This window comes from Pezoporus wallicus, unplaced genomic scaffold, assembly GCF_028554395.1.
Source record: "Pezoporus wallicus isolate ANWC-B61680 ecotype Strahan unplaced genomic scaffold, APGP_CSIRO_Pwel_v1 contig_9450, whole genome shotgun sequence".
NCBI lineage: Eukaryota > Metazoa > Chordata > Aves > Psittaciformes > Psittacidae > Pezoporus > Pezoporus wallicus.
The window spans coordinates 252175-266930 of NW_026637444.1; the positions used below are offsets into that span (position 1 = coordinate 252175).

Below are 14756 nucleotides of genomic sequence, written 5' to 3' on the forward strand. Positions count from 1 at the left end.
CCGGCTCCGCAGCCCGGCTCTGAGCCGCCCGCCCGGCCCGGCCCGCCCCGCCGCGCCCCGCCGCCCTCAATGAGGTTCTTCCGACTCACCTTCAAGTGCTTCGTGGATTGCTTCTGAACCCCCCCCCTTTCCCCTTTCCCTGTACCCCCCCTTTTTTCCCTACGGCAAACGGAGCCGTCCCCGACCCACCCGCGCTCCCCGGCCCCCCGCGACATGCCCCCGGTCCCCGCCGATAAGGCCGCCCCGCAGCCACCCGCTGCTGCCCCGCAACGAGACGATGCCGCCGCCGCTGCTGCTGTTGCTCCCGCGGGCTCCGGTAAGCGGGAAACGACGGGGGAGAGATGAGGTTGGGAATAGCGGTGGGGAAGGGGGGGGTGGGTGGGTAGGAAGGGAAGAGGGGGGTCCACGGCCACGCGCGACCGCGCCGCCGCGGGGTGAGTCACCGCTCTGCATTGTGACGTCACGCGGCCTGACATCTGACGTCACGCTTCGCCGTGCGGTGGGGAACGGAGGAGGAGCGGGGGATTCCCCCCCCCGCGCCTCCTCCGTTCCCCACCGCACGGCCATGGGGTGACAGCACTGTATGGGGTGCCCCCGCCTCCCATCCCCATCTCAATAGAGACCCGTAGGGAAGCGGAGGGTACGGACCCCCCCACGGCGGGTGAGGAACGGGCAATAACGGCGCCGTTAGTGGGACCCCCCGGTCCCCCGAAAGCAACTGCAGCTCCGGAACGGGAGACGTGGGCCCGTCAGATGGATTTCATCATGTCCTGCGTGGGTTTCGCTGTGGGGCTGGGCAACGTCTGGCGCTTCCCTTACCTGTGCTACAAGAACGGCGGAGGTGAGCCCCATAGACACGAAGGGGGGACCCACAGAGTCATGTGGGGCACCACATGTTGCGTTAGAGCACCCCATAGCGTGTGTGTGTGGGGTCACCCCATGGTGGGGCCAGCTCGCCGTGCACCTCCCCGTGGCAAGGGCACATCCACGGGGCTCATGGGCCACCCCACAGGTGTCTGCTGCAACCCACAAGGATGGGGGGTCCATGGGGAGCCCCCCATCACCTGCCTGCCCTGACCTACATCGGCGAGGGGAGGGCTCAGAGGCTCCTTCCCCATTCGCTGTGCCCGGGGCGGGTGGCACAGGGAGGGAAGGGGGGGTCCGGGGGGGTCCGGGGGGAGCGGCGGCAGCTGAGCCGGCCCCGTTCCCTCTCCCCCCGGTCCCAGGCGTCTTCCTCATCCCGTACCTCATCATTGTCTTCGTGGGCGGCATTCCCGTCTTCTTCCTGGAGGTGGCCTTGGGGCAGTTCATGAAGCAGGGGGGCATCGCCGCTTGGAACATCGCCCCCCTCTTCAAGGGTAACACTGTGCCCTGCCTGCACCCCACACCCTGCCTGTGCCCTGCCTGCACCCTGCCCGTGGCCCCATGCGCCTGCAGCACCGAGGACACCGTCTGCCTGCACCCTGCCCACACCCTGCCTGCTCCTGTGTACCTTTGTCCGCGTCCCGTTGCTCCCCTGCACCCTGGCCAAGGGCGGCAGCTGCCTGTCCCCGTGTCCCGTGCCATCCTGCCTGGCCCTGCCTGCCGCTGTGGCTCCCTGCCTGGTGCTGTCAGCATCCCCAGGGCATCCCTGGGGCTGACAGATCGTGGTGCTATGTGGCTATCCCCATCCTGTCCCACCTGAGGCTGCCAGATTCCCGTGTCCCATCCCCGACAGCTCCCTCTGTCCCATCCCTACCAGCTCCTCCTTTCCCATCCCTACCAGCTCCCTCCTGTCCCCTCCCCACCAGCTCCCCCTCTCCCATCCCCATCAGCTCCCTCTGTCCCATCCTCACCAGCTCCTCCCTATCCTACCTCCAGCTGCTCCGTGTTGTTACCATGTCCTGCCCCATCCCTGCCTGCACCCCTCATCCCACCCCAGGCTCTGCTGTGGGTGCCCACGGGCTCTGACCTCCCTGTGCCACAGGTCTGGGTCTGGCTTCTATGGTGATCGTCTTCTTCTGCAACTCCTACTACATCATGATCCTGGTGTGGGGACTCTACTACCTGGTGCACTCACTGACGGACACGCTGCCCTGGGCCACGTGCGGCCACCCCTGGAACACAGAGCAGTGCACTGAGCTCTTCCACTTCGAGCTCTGCTACAACGCCAGCATCAATGCCACCGCCGAGCTCTTCAACGTCAGCTGCGCAGACATGGGCAACAAGCGCTCGCCCGTCATCGAGTTTTGGGAGTGAGTGTGGGCACCACGAGGGCTGTCCTGGGGCTGATGCCATCACCCCAGTGCTCAGCACGGCCCCGCTCTGCAGGAACAAAGTGCTGCGGCTCTCAGGGGCCCTCAGCGAGCCGGGGGAGATGAACTGGCAGATGATCCTCTGCTTGATCGCTACCTGGGTCATCGTCTACTTCTGCATCTGGAAGGGCGTCAAGTCAACCGGGAAGGTGATGCTGGTGGTGGGGAGAATGCATTGGAGCCACCAGCACACCGACACTGCTGGCTCCTGTGCCACAGCCCATGGGGTGCAAGACCCCCTGTCCCACATCTGTCTGCTGGGGACGTTCTGGAGTTCCGGTCCCTTTGTGGCACACGATGGAGAGCCCCCAGCCTAGGTGAGGGTCTCACCAGCACCCTCTCCTCTGCAGATCGTCTACTTCACAGCACTCTTCCCCTACGTGGTCCTCATCCTGCTGTTGGTCCATGGGGTGACACTGCCTGGGGCACTGGGTGGCATCATCTACTATCTGAAACCTGACTGGTCCAAGCTGGCCGAGGCACAGGTGAGGGCAGTGGAGAGGGCAGGAGGAGAAGGGGACCCCCCTAACACTTTCCTTGCTCCCCAACACCCTCCCTTGCATGCAGGTGTGGATTGATGCTGGCACCCAGATCTTCTTCTCCTACGCCATCGGTTTGGGTGCCCTGACCGCGCTGGGCAGCTACAACCGCTTCCACAACAACTGCTACAGGTAGTGCTGCACCAGCTGTCGGTGTCCCCTCCAGTGCGTGTCCCCCCCGGTGTCCCCTGACCCGCTCTGCCCACAGGGATGCCTACATCCTGGCCGTGATCAACAGCTCCACCAGCTTCTTTGCCGGCTTTGTTGTCTTCTCCGTGCTGGGCTTCATGGCATCCGAGCAAGGCGTGGACATCTCCAAGGTGGCTGAGTCCGGTGAGTGCCAGGCAGTGATGACACCGGTGCCATGTCCCCTGTGTCCCACCCTATGGTGGCACCGCTGACCCCGCTCTCCCACAGGCCCTGGGCTGGCTTTCATCGCCTACCCCAAAGCCGTGACACTGATGCCCTTGTCCCCGCTTTGGGCCACGCTCTTCTTCTTCATGCTCCTCGTGCTGGGGCTGGACAGCCAGGTGCAGGGCGGACAGGGGGGACGGGGATGGGCAGGGGCACGGGGTGGTGCGTCCCCACTGAGCCCTGCTCTCTGCCGCAGTTTGTCGGCGTGGAGGGTTTCATCACGGGCATCCTGGACATGTTCCCCCAGCCGGGGGCTGGCTCGCTGCGCCGTGAGCTCACCGCTGCGCTCTGCTGCATCATCTTCTGCCTCATCGACCTCTCCATGGTCACAGAGGTGGGATGATGGAACCTTGGGCCCTGGCGTGGGGTGGGAGATTCCTGGGGTGCTGCACCCACGGCGGGTGCCCGTTGTCACCAGTGTGCTGTGGGAGCTCAGGGTGTCCATGGCATGCAGGGTGCCCATGGTCATGGGACACTGGTGCTGTGCCCCTGCCGGTGTCAGGGTGCCTGGCACAGTCCCGGTGACACGCGGTGTCCTGGCAGGGTGGCATGTACGTGTTCCAGCTCTTTGACAACTACTCAGCCAGCGGGATCACGCTGCTGTGGCAAGCGTTCTGGGAGTGCGTGGTCATTGCCTGGGTCTACGGTGAGGCCAGGAGGACATGGGGAGGGCGTCACGCAAGGGGACGTGGGTGCTCTATGGGGCTGACCTCCTTCTCCCCATAGGTGCCGACCGCTTCATGGACGACGTGGCCCGTATGATTGGCTACCGGCCCCTGCCCTTCATGAAGTGGTGCTGGGCTGTGGTGACGCCGCTGGTCTGCGTGGTGAGCGGGGCTGACACATGTGTTCATGCGTGTCCTTGCATGTCCTCGCGTGTCCTCGCTGCCACGGGCACTGAGCTCCCCCAGGCGGCTGCTTTGGGCACGGCAGCCACGGGGTGACACGCGTGTCAGGGTCACGGGGTGACATACGTGTCAGGGTCACGGGGTGACACGCATGGGGGGTCTGTGGCTGCCATCCCCTGGCCCGCAGGACCTCATCCCAGTCTCTGTACCCAGGGCATCTTCGTGTTCCACGTGGTGAACTACAAGCCGCTGACCTACAACAAGACATACGTGTACCCGTGGTGGGGGGACGCCATTGGCTGGGTCCTGGCTCTCTCCTCCATGCTCTGCATCCCCTGCACCCTACTCTACAAGCTCCTGCGCTGCAAAGGCTCCCTGCGTGAGGTGAGGGGGCCCCAGCCCACCCCTCTGCTCTGTCCTTGTTCCCCCCTCCCATCCCCATCCCAGTCCCATCCCCATTCGAATCCCAGCACTGTCCATGTTGCCACATCAGTCCCATGCCCAGCCAAATCCCATCCCTGTCCCCATCACTGTCTCACTCCAAACCTCACCTGAATTCCATTCTTGCTTAGGTCACTGTCTCAGTCCCTTCCCCGTCCGAATCCAATCTCTACCCCTCTTACTTCCTGATAAATCCTGTCCCTAGCCCATCATTGTCTCAACCCTGTCTCCATCTCATCCCTGTCCTCTTCTCAATCCCATTTCAATCCCTTTGCTCTCCTAGATGCACCCACATCCCCATCCAAGTCTCTTTCCTGTGCTTATCACTCTCCCGTAAAAATCCCATCCCTGTCCCCATCACTGTCTCACTCCCAACCTCACCCATGTGAGACACCCAAGTGAGACATCGCTTTCTTAATCCCATCACCATCTCAGTCCCATCCCTGTCTCAGTCCCTTCCTCATCCCGGTCTCACTTCCATCCCCATCCAAATCCCCACCCCATGCACCAGGGATATGGGATGCACCATGTCGGGTCGGGGCTGTCCCCATGCACTGACACAAGGTCCCCGCAGCGCTGGCAGCTCCTGACCACTCCAATCTGGGGCCACCACCACCTGGAGTACCTGACACCCGAGGCAGAAGCCAAACTGCTGGCCCCAGAGCCCCCCAAGGAGAAGGCGACGCTCTTCGAGACTGTGATCTGAGCACTGGGAGGGTCGCGCTGCTCCCGCCTGCCATAGCAATAATGCCAGCACTGCCTCCCACCGCTCTGCCCCGTGCCCCCCGCACCACCCCGGCCCCCCAGCCTCGCTGCAGGGAAGGGTTAATGGGGGCCAGGGAGCCGGGGTGGCTGCGGGGAGCAGGAGGGGTCCCCGGGCTGGGGGGGGGGGAAGCGGGGCAGCCCCTAGGGGCTGGTGGGGAGGCTGCGGGTTTGGGGAGGGGGAGCAAGGGACAGCCCAACTCCGGCCCCACCCGGCCACCCCACGGCCCCCCCCTCACTAACCGCTTCCTGTAGCGTTTGTCTGGTGTAACCCCGACCGCCCCGACATCTGGCAATAAACTGGGAGACCCTGGCAGCACCGGCACTGCGAGGCGGGAGGGATGGGGGTGTGGGACAGGGGCTTGGGGGCTCAGGGACGTGGTTCCACTCTTGGGGTGACTCAGAGGGGACAGGCAGCAGGGGCCATGGGGTCTCCATCCTCTTCCATTGCAGGATGTACCAAACCCGGGTTTCCCTATGGGACTGAGGAACCCCATGTAGATAGGGTTGGCCCTGCTTTCAAGTCCCAAGGGACGGATTTCAGCTACTGGGGGCTTTTAGGGTCCTAGATGTCCCCAGACCATAGTGGGGATTGCAGGGGGTCAGTCAGGATCCAGCCATACTCCACTGGGAGCTGCTTGTGTTGACTTCGGGGTTCTGGTCTCCCTGTGCTGTGCTGCAGGAACGGTTCTGGGATGAGGAGGGATGAGGAGAGATGAGGCAGCCCTTGAGACCCACTATGTAGCTGGGAGAAGCCAGAGGCTCAAGCTGCCTGCACCCAGTCCCAATGGGGTGCCAACCGGGGGGTGCACGTGCCCTGTATCGCATCCCACAGCTCCAGCCCATGCCATGGGGACCTGCACGGTGCCATGAGGAAGCCCCTGGCACGCCGTGCTGGGGTGGCTGCCAACTGTCCCTGTGCCCTGGCTGTGTGTCAGCATCCTGATGTGCCCGGTGCTGGCACCTATCGCCGTCCAGCAGCACCGTGGGCGCTGCCCGTGGAAGGACAAGGAGGGAGAGGTGCCAGCATCTGCCTGGGCCAACCTGGAGCACAGCACTGGGGCAGCATGGCTATGCCAGGGGGGTATGTCCTGCCCCTTCGGGGTCGTTGGGGTGCCAAAGGGGCTTGTCTCGGGGCGAGCCGGCAGTTCCTGCCCCACCGGCAACACTCACCGTAATTAGCAGGGGCAGGGCGGAAGCACCGGCGCTAATTGGGGATGACTCGTTAGTGCTGGAGCGCCGCATGCCCGGGGCACGGCTGGACTTTCCGGCAGGGCTGGTCTGCGGGACCGGTTGACATCCCATCCCGGTGCACCGGGGCCTGGCTGGGTCCCCGTCATCACCTCCCCTTCATGTCACAGCACGTTCCGTCCCACCACCCTCCGTAAAAGACTGGTGGTGGTGGTGAGAGCAGGTGGAGGCAGGCAAAGAAGAAGCAGAGACAGGGATAAGGGGCAGTTGGGGCACCATTTGCTTCCCCCACGGATTCCCTGGAGCCCCCCGCCGGGCACCATGAACCGGATCACGGTGTACGAGCACGCCAACTTCGAGGGGCTGAGCCGGGAGTTCACCTGCGACGTGCCCGATCTGCACGAGCTGGATTTCGGGGACTGCATCTCCTCTCTGAAGGTGGTGGGGCAGCCCTGGATCGCCTACACAGACCCCAAGTACGAGGGGCAGCCGCATGCCTTCGAGGAGGGTGAGTACCCCTCCATAGAGCGATCCAACAGCTTCTCAGCGCTGCGCCTTGTGCACCACGACCTGGGGGACCCCCAGATCACCCTCTATGAACACCCCAACTTCCAAGGTGCCTGCAAGGTGGTGACGGAGGAGACCAACTTGGCGTACGGGTACTTCAATGACCGGGTGGCATCTCACGTGGTGCAGCGAGGGGTCTGGCTGCTGTACCAGCACCCCGGCCGTGGCGGCTGGCACTGCCTGGCATGGCCCGGTGAGCGTCTCCCTGACTACAAACTGGAGCTGAACTTCCAGTCTCGGCTGTCCCACCTGCGCCCGCTGCGGCCGGGGCGGCCCCAGGTCTCGGCGCGTCTCCTCTGGAAGGAGAAGCGGGTAGAGGATGAGCGGGAGGTGCTGGTGGATGAGGTGGAGGGGGTGAACGAGACGGAGTCGGAGCAAGTGCTGGCGGCCAGCAGCAGCCGGGAGTACGGCACCACGCTCTGGCAGAGCTTTCACTTCAGCAACGCCACCAGCCTCAAAGCCGGGCTGTCCTTCACGCTCACCGTGGAAGCCTCCAACATCTTCACGGTGCAGAAAGGACACAGCGAATCCAGCACCCGCCGGGAGCGGGTGGAAGTGCAGCTCCCGGCCAAGATCCCCCCGCGTACGGCGCTCAGCATCCAGGTCTTGAGGAAAGAGGTGACTCTGTCGGTGCCGGTCCTGCTCACCATCACCCAGAATGAAACCGTGCGTACGGAGATGGGCGAGTACCGCAGCGTCTCCGGTACCAACATCAGTGCCCGCTATAGCTTGAAGCCTCTGTCGGCGGCAGGCAAGGAGCAGGCAGCCGCTGAGGGGACAGAGCTGGTGCCGGACACCGGGATGGAGCTGTAGCTGTGTGGGATCCCCGGAGACACCGGCGCTGCCTGTCTATGGAGGAGCCAGGACTCGCCTTTTCTGGCCGTATCCGATGGCTCCAGCCGCAAGGACCTGGCGGTGCCTCTTCCCTTTACGTGCTGCTTTTAGCCAATAAACCCGTTTTCCTACCCCCCCGGATCTGCGGCTGCTGGGGTGGGCTTGCGGGAATGGGAGACACAAGGCTGGGAAAGCTGGGGGACATCGGGCTGAGGGACACTGGGGAGAGACGGATGAGCTGGGGACAGAGGGCTAGGGGGACTTCGTGCTGGGGAAGTTGCGGGTACACTGGGGTGGGAAGGACACCGGGCTGCGAAAGCCAGGGAATTCCAGTCTGTGGGAGCCGGGAGTCACTGGGAAGAGCTGGGGACAGCGGGCTGGGAGGGGACACCAGACTGGGGAGACACCAGGCTTTGGGGGGGCAAGGGATGCTGGGCTGGGAGAGCCGGGGGGCACTGTGCTGAGGGAAGCGGACATTGGAGCGGGGAGACAGCGGGGCAGGGGGTGGGCAGGGGCTGGGGCAGCTGCTGGGACACGGGTTTGGAGCGAGCACGGGTCTCCCAGTCCCCCTGTTCCCAGACCTCCTGGTTCCCGGTACAGCGCCATTACCGCAGGGACCTTGCCTATTCCCCGGGATCCCCCCCGCCCCGGCTTCACCGAGCAGCCTCAGCCCTTGGCATTCCCACCTCCCGCCAGCCCCGGGGCCGCCGTTTCACCGGTGCTGAGCCCCGGGCCCGCCCTGACGCTTCCTCCGGACGGTCCTGGCAGGCTCAGAGCGCACTGGGCCCGGCCCTGGACAAAGCCACAGGGACGCTGCTGTACAACGCGGCCGCTCGGCTCCGGGACCCGAAGCACCTCGGTTTCCTCGTCGGCTACATCGCCCGCAGGGAGATCCTCACCGACCTGCAGCTCAGCGGTACCCTGCAGCGCCGGGACCCCCACCCCGGTACCGGCGGGGATGTCCCCGTTCATCACCCCCTCTCTGTCCCCAGCTGCCCTGGAGTACGTGCGGAACCACCCCCTGGAGCCCCTGGATGCGGCGGACTTCGAGCAAGCCTGTGGCGTGGGGGTCTGCATCACCCCTGAGCAGATCGAGGAGGCGGTGAGAGGGGCTGAATGGGCACCGTGAGGGACACTGCGTCGTGCTCCTGCTTGCCCTGCTCACCCCAGCGTCCTTGTCCTGCTCCCCAGGTAGAGGCAGTGATCAGCGAGCACCGAGCGGAGTTGCTGGCCGAGCGCTACCACTTCAACATGGGGCTGCTGATGGGTGAGTGTGGGGCGCTGGGGCAGACTCTGCTATCGCTGCTGCCTCCTTTCTGTACCCTGAGAGCCAACCCTTTGCCATGGGCTGCACCAGCCCCAGCTGTTGTGCCACATCCACTGCAGGCAGGGCTGAGGGTGGCGGTTGTGCCCTGCACCAGGGGCAGCCCTGGGGCAAGCGCTGCCTCCAGCCACTCTCTGTGGCTATGTCCTTTGCCCATGGGGTGCCCTGTCTGCAGGGGAGGCGCGGAGCCGGCTGCGTTGGGCCGATGGGAAGACCATCAAGAACGAGGTGGACCTACAGGTGGGCTTGAGGGCAATGGGTCAGGGGTGCTTGGGATGGTGTCCCATGTTGGTGCCATGCTCAGTGTGGGACGTCCTGGGCTGTCCCATGGGAGGGACCAGTGCTGGACACATCCTGCAGGGTTGGGTGAGGGTCACCTCCAGGACTTGGGGCACCAGGAGCCTTCTCTACTTCTGTTTGTGTCTCTTTTCTCCAGGTGCTGCATTTGCTGGGTCCAAAGACAGAAGCTGACCTGGAAAAGAAACCAAAGGTGAGGAGGAGGAGAAGGGAGAAGCTGGGGATTGGGATGGTGTTTTCCAGCTGAGTGACAAGGCAGAAGCCCAATAGCTGCTCTGTGCTCAGCTGCCACCATGAGGAGCACTGGGGGCAGTAGCCTGGGCCAGGAGGGGAAGGTGCATACTGGGGATGAGCACTCAGGATGCTCTGCTGGTCCCTGCAGGCTGCAAAGGTCCGGCCAGCCCCGGTGGAGAAGCAGAAGGCAGCTGTGGTGGAGAACGGTAAGAGACTCTCCTTCCATGGGCAGCTTCCCCTGCCCTTCGGGACCTGTCTCCTGTCCCTGCTCAGCCCTATCTCTCCCTGCAGGTGAGGTGGGCACAGAGACACGGTCCCTGCTGGAGCAGCTGCGAGGAGAAGCTCTCAAATTCCACAAGCCGGGTGAGTGCGAGGAGCAACCACCATGTGTGTGGGACCAGCCTGGCCCCGTGCCCTTCCTCACCACTGCTGGGCTTGGCTTGGTTTGGGTGCTGCAGCCCTGAACATCTTCTGCCTGCAGGAGAGAACTACAAGACGGAGGGTTATGTGGTGACCCCCAACACCATGGCTCTGCTGAAGCAGCACTTGGCAATCACGGGTGGGCAGGTAAGGCTGTGTCCCCCAGGCCAGCAGTTCCCCGTGGTGGTGGCACTGATGTGCCATGCTCTGGTTGGGTGGTGGGTTGGCTGGAGGACACTCAGCTCAGTGTGGACACGGCCAGCACCCATGTGGCATGGGGAGCTCTCTGGAATCATGGAGGAATCATGCCAGTGCTCCCAGAGGTGTCCCTTTCCTTCCTGCAGGTGCGGACACGGTTCCCTCCTGAGCCCAACGGGATCCTGCACATCGGCCATGCCAAAGCCATCAACTTCAACTTTGGCTATGCCAAGGTAAGAAGCTCCTCAGCTCCTGCCTGCCCTGGCTGCTTGGCCTGTCCCTGTGGTCCCTCAGGGAGTGGCTGCTCACTGTCCCTGTCCCCAGGCCAATGGTGGCGTGTGCTTCCTGCGCTATGATGACACCAACCCCGAGAAGGAGGAGGAGAAGTACTTCACTGCCATCCGGGACATGGTCGAGTGGCTGGGTACAGCTTGGGATGGGGCGGGCAGGGTCAGGCCAGGCGCTGCTGGGGACATCCCTGCATGCAAGTCCTGCTGCTGTGTCCTGGGGGTGCCTCCAACTGTTGTGTTTCCCCCATCCCCACAGGCTACCAGCCCTATGCAGTGACCCATGCATCAGATTACTTTGACCAGCTCTACACTTGGGCCCTGGAGCTCATCCGCAGGTGAGTGTTCGGGGGCAGTATGGATGTACCAGCATGGTGCAGATGTCCTGTGCCATGGCCAGGGTTCCCCCTCACCCAAGGGATGGGTCATTCGTTTCTGGTGATGGTGGTTTCCCTCCATAGGGGCCAGGCATACGTCTGCCATCAGAAGATTGAGGAGATCAAGGGCCACAACCCACCACCCTCTCCATGGCGGGACCGGCCAGTGGAGGAGTCACTCCTGCTCTTTGAGGTACTCCTGGCTGGGCACAGGTGATGTGTGCCAGTGGGGTCTGGGTCCATGGCTCAGCTGACAGCTTCCCCCTGCCCCACAGGACATGCGGAAGGGCAAGTTTGGGGAGGGGGAGGCCACGTTGCGGATGAAGCTGGTGATGGAGGATGGGAAGATGGACCCCGTTGCGTACCGCGTCAAGTTTACTCCACACCACCGCACTGGGGACAAGTGGTAGGGAGGGTCTGCGGTGTCCTGGCATGTGTGGGTCTGCATCTCCTGGGAATGGGGAGGTGATGCAGACTGACTGTGGGGTCTGACTGTGTCTGCCTTTGCAGGTGCATCTACCCCACATACGACTACACACACTGCCTCTGCGACTCCATCGAGCACATCACGCACTCCCTCTGCACCAAGGAGTTCCAGGCCAGGTGAGTACGGCCTGGCCCATGGCTGGGATGGACCTGATGGGGCAACTAGCCACGTCCCAGTGGCTGCCGAAGTGTTGGATGACAGTGCATCCATGGATGGGTGTGAGGCTGTGTCTCCTTTGCAGGCGCTCCTCCTACTTCTGGCTGTGCAATGCACTGGATGTCTACTGCCCTGTGCAGTGGGAGTATGGGCGCCTAAACCTGCTCTACACTGTTGTATCCAAGAGGAAGATCATCCGGCTGGTGGAGACGGGTGCTGTGAGGTAGGAGTGGGGTCAGCAGGCACTGCGGGTCTCACCTAGGGCAGTGCCTGGCTGTCACACAGGCCAATGCCTGGCTGTCACCCTGGTGTCTCTTCAGGGACTGGGATGACCCGCGGCTCTTCACGCTGACAGCCCTGCGCCGGCGAGGCTTCCCTCCCGAGGCCATCAACAACTTCTGTGCACGGGTAGGTTCTGGGGATAGGGTGAGATGGGGCAGGTGGATGTGTCCCCTGCACAGTGTGGTGACAGTAGGCTGTCCTGCAGGTTGGTGTGACAGTGGCCCAGGCAACGATGGAGCCGCATCTCCTGGAGGCATGTGCACGGGAGGTGCTGAATGAGCAGGCCCCCCGTGCCATGGCTGTCCTGTTGCCCCTCAAGGTCACCATCACGAACTTCCCTGCCCCTAAGGTGAGACTGCTGCAGGATAGGGTGGGAGTGGGGTTCACCAGGGTCAGCATTAACCCCCTCCTTTTCCCCAGGCACTCGAGGTCCTTGTGCCCAACTTCCCAGCCGATGAGAGCCGGGGTTTTCACAAAGTGCCCTTCCAACCCACTGTCTACATTGAGGAGACAGACTTCAGGGAGGTGAGCCGGGCACACCGGGCCATGCAGCCCTGCCCTTGCATGGGGAATGGATTGTGAGTCCTGAACATGCCCCCAGCTCTGATGGGCACAGGGGAAATGCCCCCTGCCATCAGCTCAGCGGGGACATGTCTGGTGTGCTTGTGTGCTGGGGAACGTCCTGCAGTAGCATGACAATTCAAACAGCACGGGGATGGCAGGAACTGGGGAGGAAATACAATCATGGAGACAGAGACATGCTGGAGGGGGGACCTGCTGCCTGTGCTGGGATACCTCATGCAGCTATGAACTCTCCCACAGGAGATGGACAAGGGCTACAAGCGCCTGGGCCCCGGGCAGCCTGTGGGGCTGCGCCACACTGGCTATGTCATTGCTGTCCAGAACGTCATCAAGGTGAGTGGCTCTGGCACCAGTGACATGAGGATGGGCTGTGGGATGTCAGGACATGGCCATGCCCCAAAGGGAAGGGACGTGATGGTTGTCTTGGGCTGGGTGCTGAGGGCACAGTGTGGGTGCAGGCTGCCTCTGTGCCCCACCCAGTGGGGAGCTGGTGCTTCAGCCCCATAACTGCCCTGTGTGATGAGGCTGCAGCCTGGTGGCTCAGTTCATCTCTATTCCCCCAGGATGCCAGCGGGCGTGTGATGGAACTGGAGGTGACTTGCACCAAGTCAGACATGACAGAGAAGCCCAAAGCCTTCATCCATTGGGTGTCGGAGCCGCTGGTGTGTGAAGTGCGGCTCTATGAGCGCCTGTGAGTACCCGGTGACACAGAGAGGTGCAGGCACAAGCTCTGTGGGGAAAACGCTGCTTTGGGGTGCCAGGGGCTGCTGCCCCACAGCTGCCATGGGGCACCATGTCCTCTCGCCCCACGGCTTTGTGATGACTCTGTCTTATGGCAGGTTTTTACACAAAAACCCCGAGGACCCATCAGAGGTGCCCGGTGGCTTCTTGAGTGACCTCAACCCTGTGAGTAGCAGCAGGAGCTGAGGTCCTCCTGCACCCACACCTGAGGCACCCCCTTCTCTGTGCCCCCAAATCCCTTCCTGCTGTGTCCCTGGGAGCAGAGGGGCTGTGGAGGAGGCAGAGGAGCCCATTGAGCTTCTTCGTCTTGCCAGGACTCCCTGCGTGTGGTCCCCAACGCCCTGGTTGACAGCTCCGTCCTCTCCGCCCGTCCCTTTGACAAGTTCCAGTTTGAACGCCTGGGTTACTTCTCCGTGGATCCCGATAGCAAGGAGGGGAAGGTGAGCACGGGGAAAGGGGCCATGGGTCTCCTCATCCACCGTGGGCTCAGAGCTGACCCTCTGCCTCTCCCCAGATGGTGTTCAACCGGACGGTGACACTGAAGGAGGACCCTGGCAAGGCTTGAGGGACCCGCCGCTGCTGCCTCACTGTGATGCTGTTTCCCGGGGGGGTCCCTGCGCACCCCCAGTGCCACCGTGCCTTGGTGCAACCCCCCCGGGGCGCCCCACAGCGTGGCCTCAATAAACCGAGCATCCCAGCCCTGCCCTGCGCTGTCATTGCAGTGGGGTGGTGGGGGTCTCCAAGGGGGGTCGGGGTCTGTCGGGAGCTGGGGAACCCCCGGGGGCTGCAGCTCGGCCCGGGCTGGGGTTGGGTGGGCTGGAGGCGGGTCCCGCGGTCCCAGGCAGTGCGCGGGCAGCAGGACGGTGCGCACGTTGTGTACAAACACCGGCCCAACGCCGGCCCCGCTTAAGGTGGATTCGCTGGGGGTGCCCCTGCCCGGCCCCGGGGTAGGGGTCACGGGGATACCCCCGCGGCACCGGTGTGTGCCCCCTGCTCTAACCCCGTAACCGGGACCCCGGTCCTGCCGCGGGTGTGGGGGGCTCAGCCAGACCCCACGGGCCACCTTAAGCGGCAGCGGGGTCCGCGCAGGCCGCGCCGAGCACATGGGCACGTTAAAGCAGCCCCGACTCGGCCTCATGATGCCGGGGGACCCTTCGCTCGTCGGTGCCGCCCGCGGGCAGGGGCAGAGCGCGGCCACCGCCGGCCGCGGAAGCCCAGCGCCCTCCCCGCGGAGCCGCTGCGCGGGGTCTCGCCCCCCTTTGGGGCGATGCTGGACCGCGCCTCGGCTGTTGCAGGGTGGGGGAGTGGCCGATCTGGTCCTCCTCCCCGGCGGCTTCATGGGACCCTGGGGTGGGTGGCGTCCCACGCCCCCCCCCCCCCCCCCCCGGTCACCGGGAGCTACCCGCTCCCTTGTCAGGGCCATCGCACCCTGCGCTTCCCACCGAACCGGCGCGCGGCCCCTTTAAGGTGCGGGGAGGGCA

The 14756-nt window shown here is 64.0% G+C and overlaps 3 protein-coding genes across 3 annotated transcripts; all 3 read left to right on the top strand.

Moving 5' to 3' along the window:
* Window positions 1-25: 25 nt before the first annotated feature.
* On the top strand, window positions 26-5382 carry SLC6A8 (solute carrier family 6 member 8). The gene is made up of 14 exons (XM_057405565.1): window positions 26-316; window positions 620-841; window positions 1227-1358; window positions 1967-2234; window positions 2311-2443; window positions 2645-2779; window positions 2862-2965; window positions 3042-3166; window positions 3251-3363; window positions 3444-3581; window positions 3791-3893; window positions 3974-4074; window positions 4309-4479; window positions 5111-5382. The coding sequence occupies exons 1-14, from the start codon at window positions 214-216 to the stop codon at window positions 5240-5242; spliced, it is 1980 nt and encodes a 659-aa protein (XP_057261548.1). The 5' UTR covers window positions 26-213; the 3' UTR covers window positions 5243-5382.
* A 1311-nt stretch (window positions 5383-6693) lies between these two features.
* LOC130597228 (epidermal differentiation-specific protein-like) lies at window positions 6694-7898 on the top strand. The gene has a single exon (XM_057405566.1). It carries the CDS (start codon window positions 6811-6813, stop codon window positions 7867-7869), a length of 1059 nt encoding a protein of 352 aa, XP_057261549.1. The 5' UTR covers window positions 6694-6810; the 3' UTR covers window positions 7870-7898.
* A 162-nt stretch (window positions 7899-8060) lies between these two features.
* On the top strand, window positions 8061-13972 carry QARS1 (glutaminyl-tRNA synthetase 1). Its single transcript, XM_057405574.1, has 24 exons — window positions 8061-8141; window positions 8491-8806; window positions 8883-8992; window positions 9082-9157; window positions 9390-9454; window positions 9651-9704; window positions 9894-9951; window positions 10037-10108; window positions 10227-10312; window positions 10510-10596; window positions 10688-10787; window positions 10910-10988; window positions 11112-11220; window positions 11303-11433; window positions 11538-11630; window positions 11756-11893; window positions 11991-12078; window positions 12158-12301; window positions 12373-12477; window positions 12775-12867; window positions 13098-13225; window positions 13374-13440; window positions 13590-13715; window positions 13790-13972. Exons 1-24 carry the CDS (start codon window positions 8061-8063, stop codon window positions 13838-13840), a joined length of 2457 nt encoding a protein of 818 aa, XP_057261557.1. The 3' UTR covers window positions 13841-13972.
* Window positions 13973-14756: the final 784 nt, after the last annotated feature.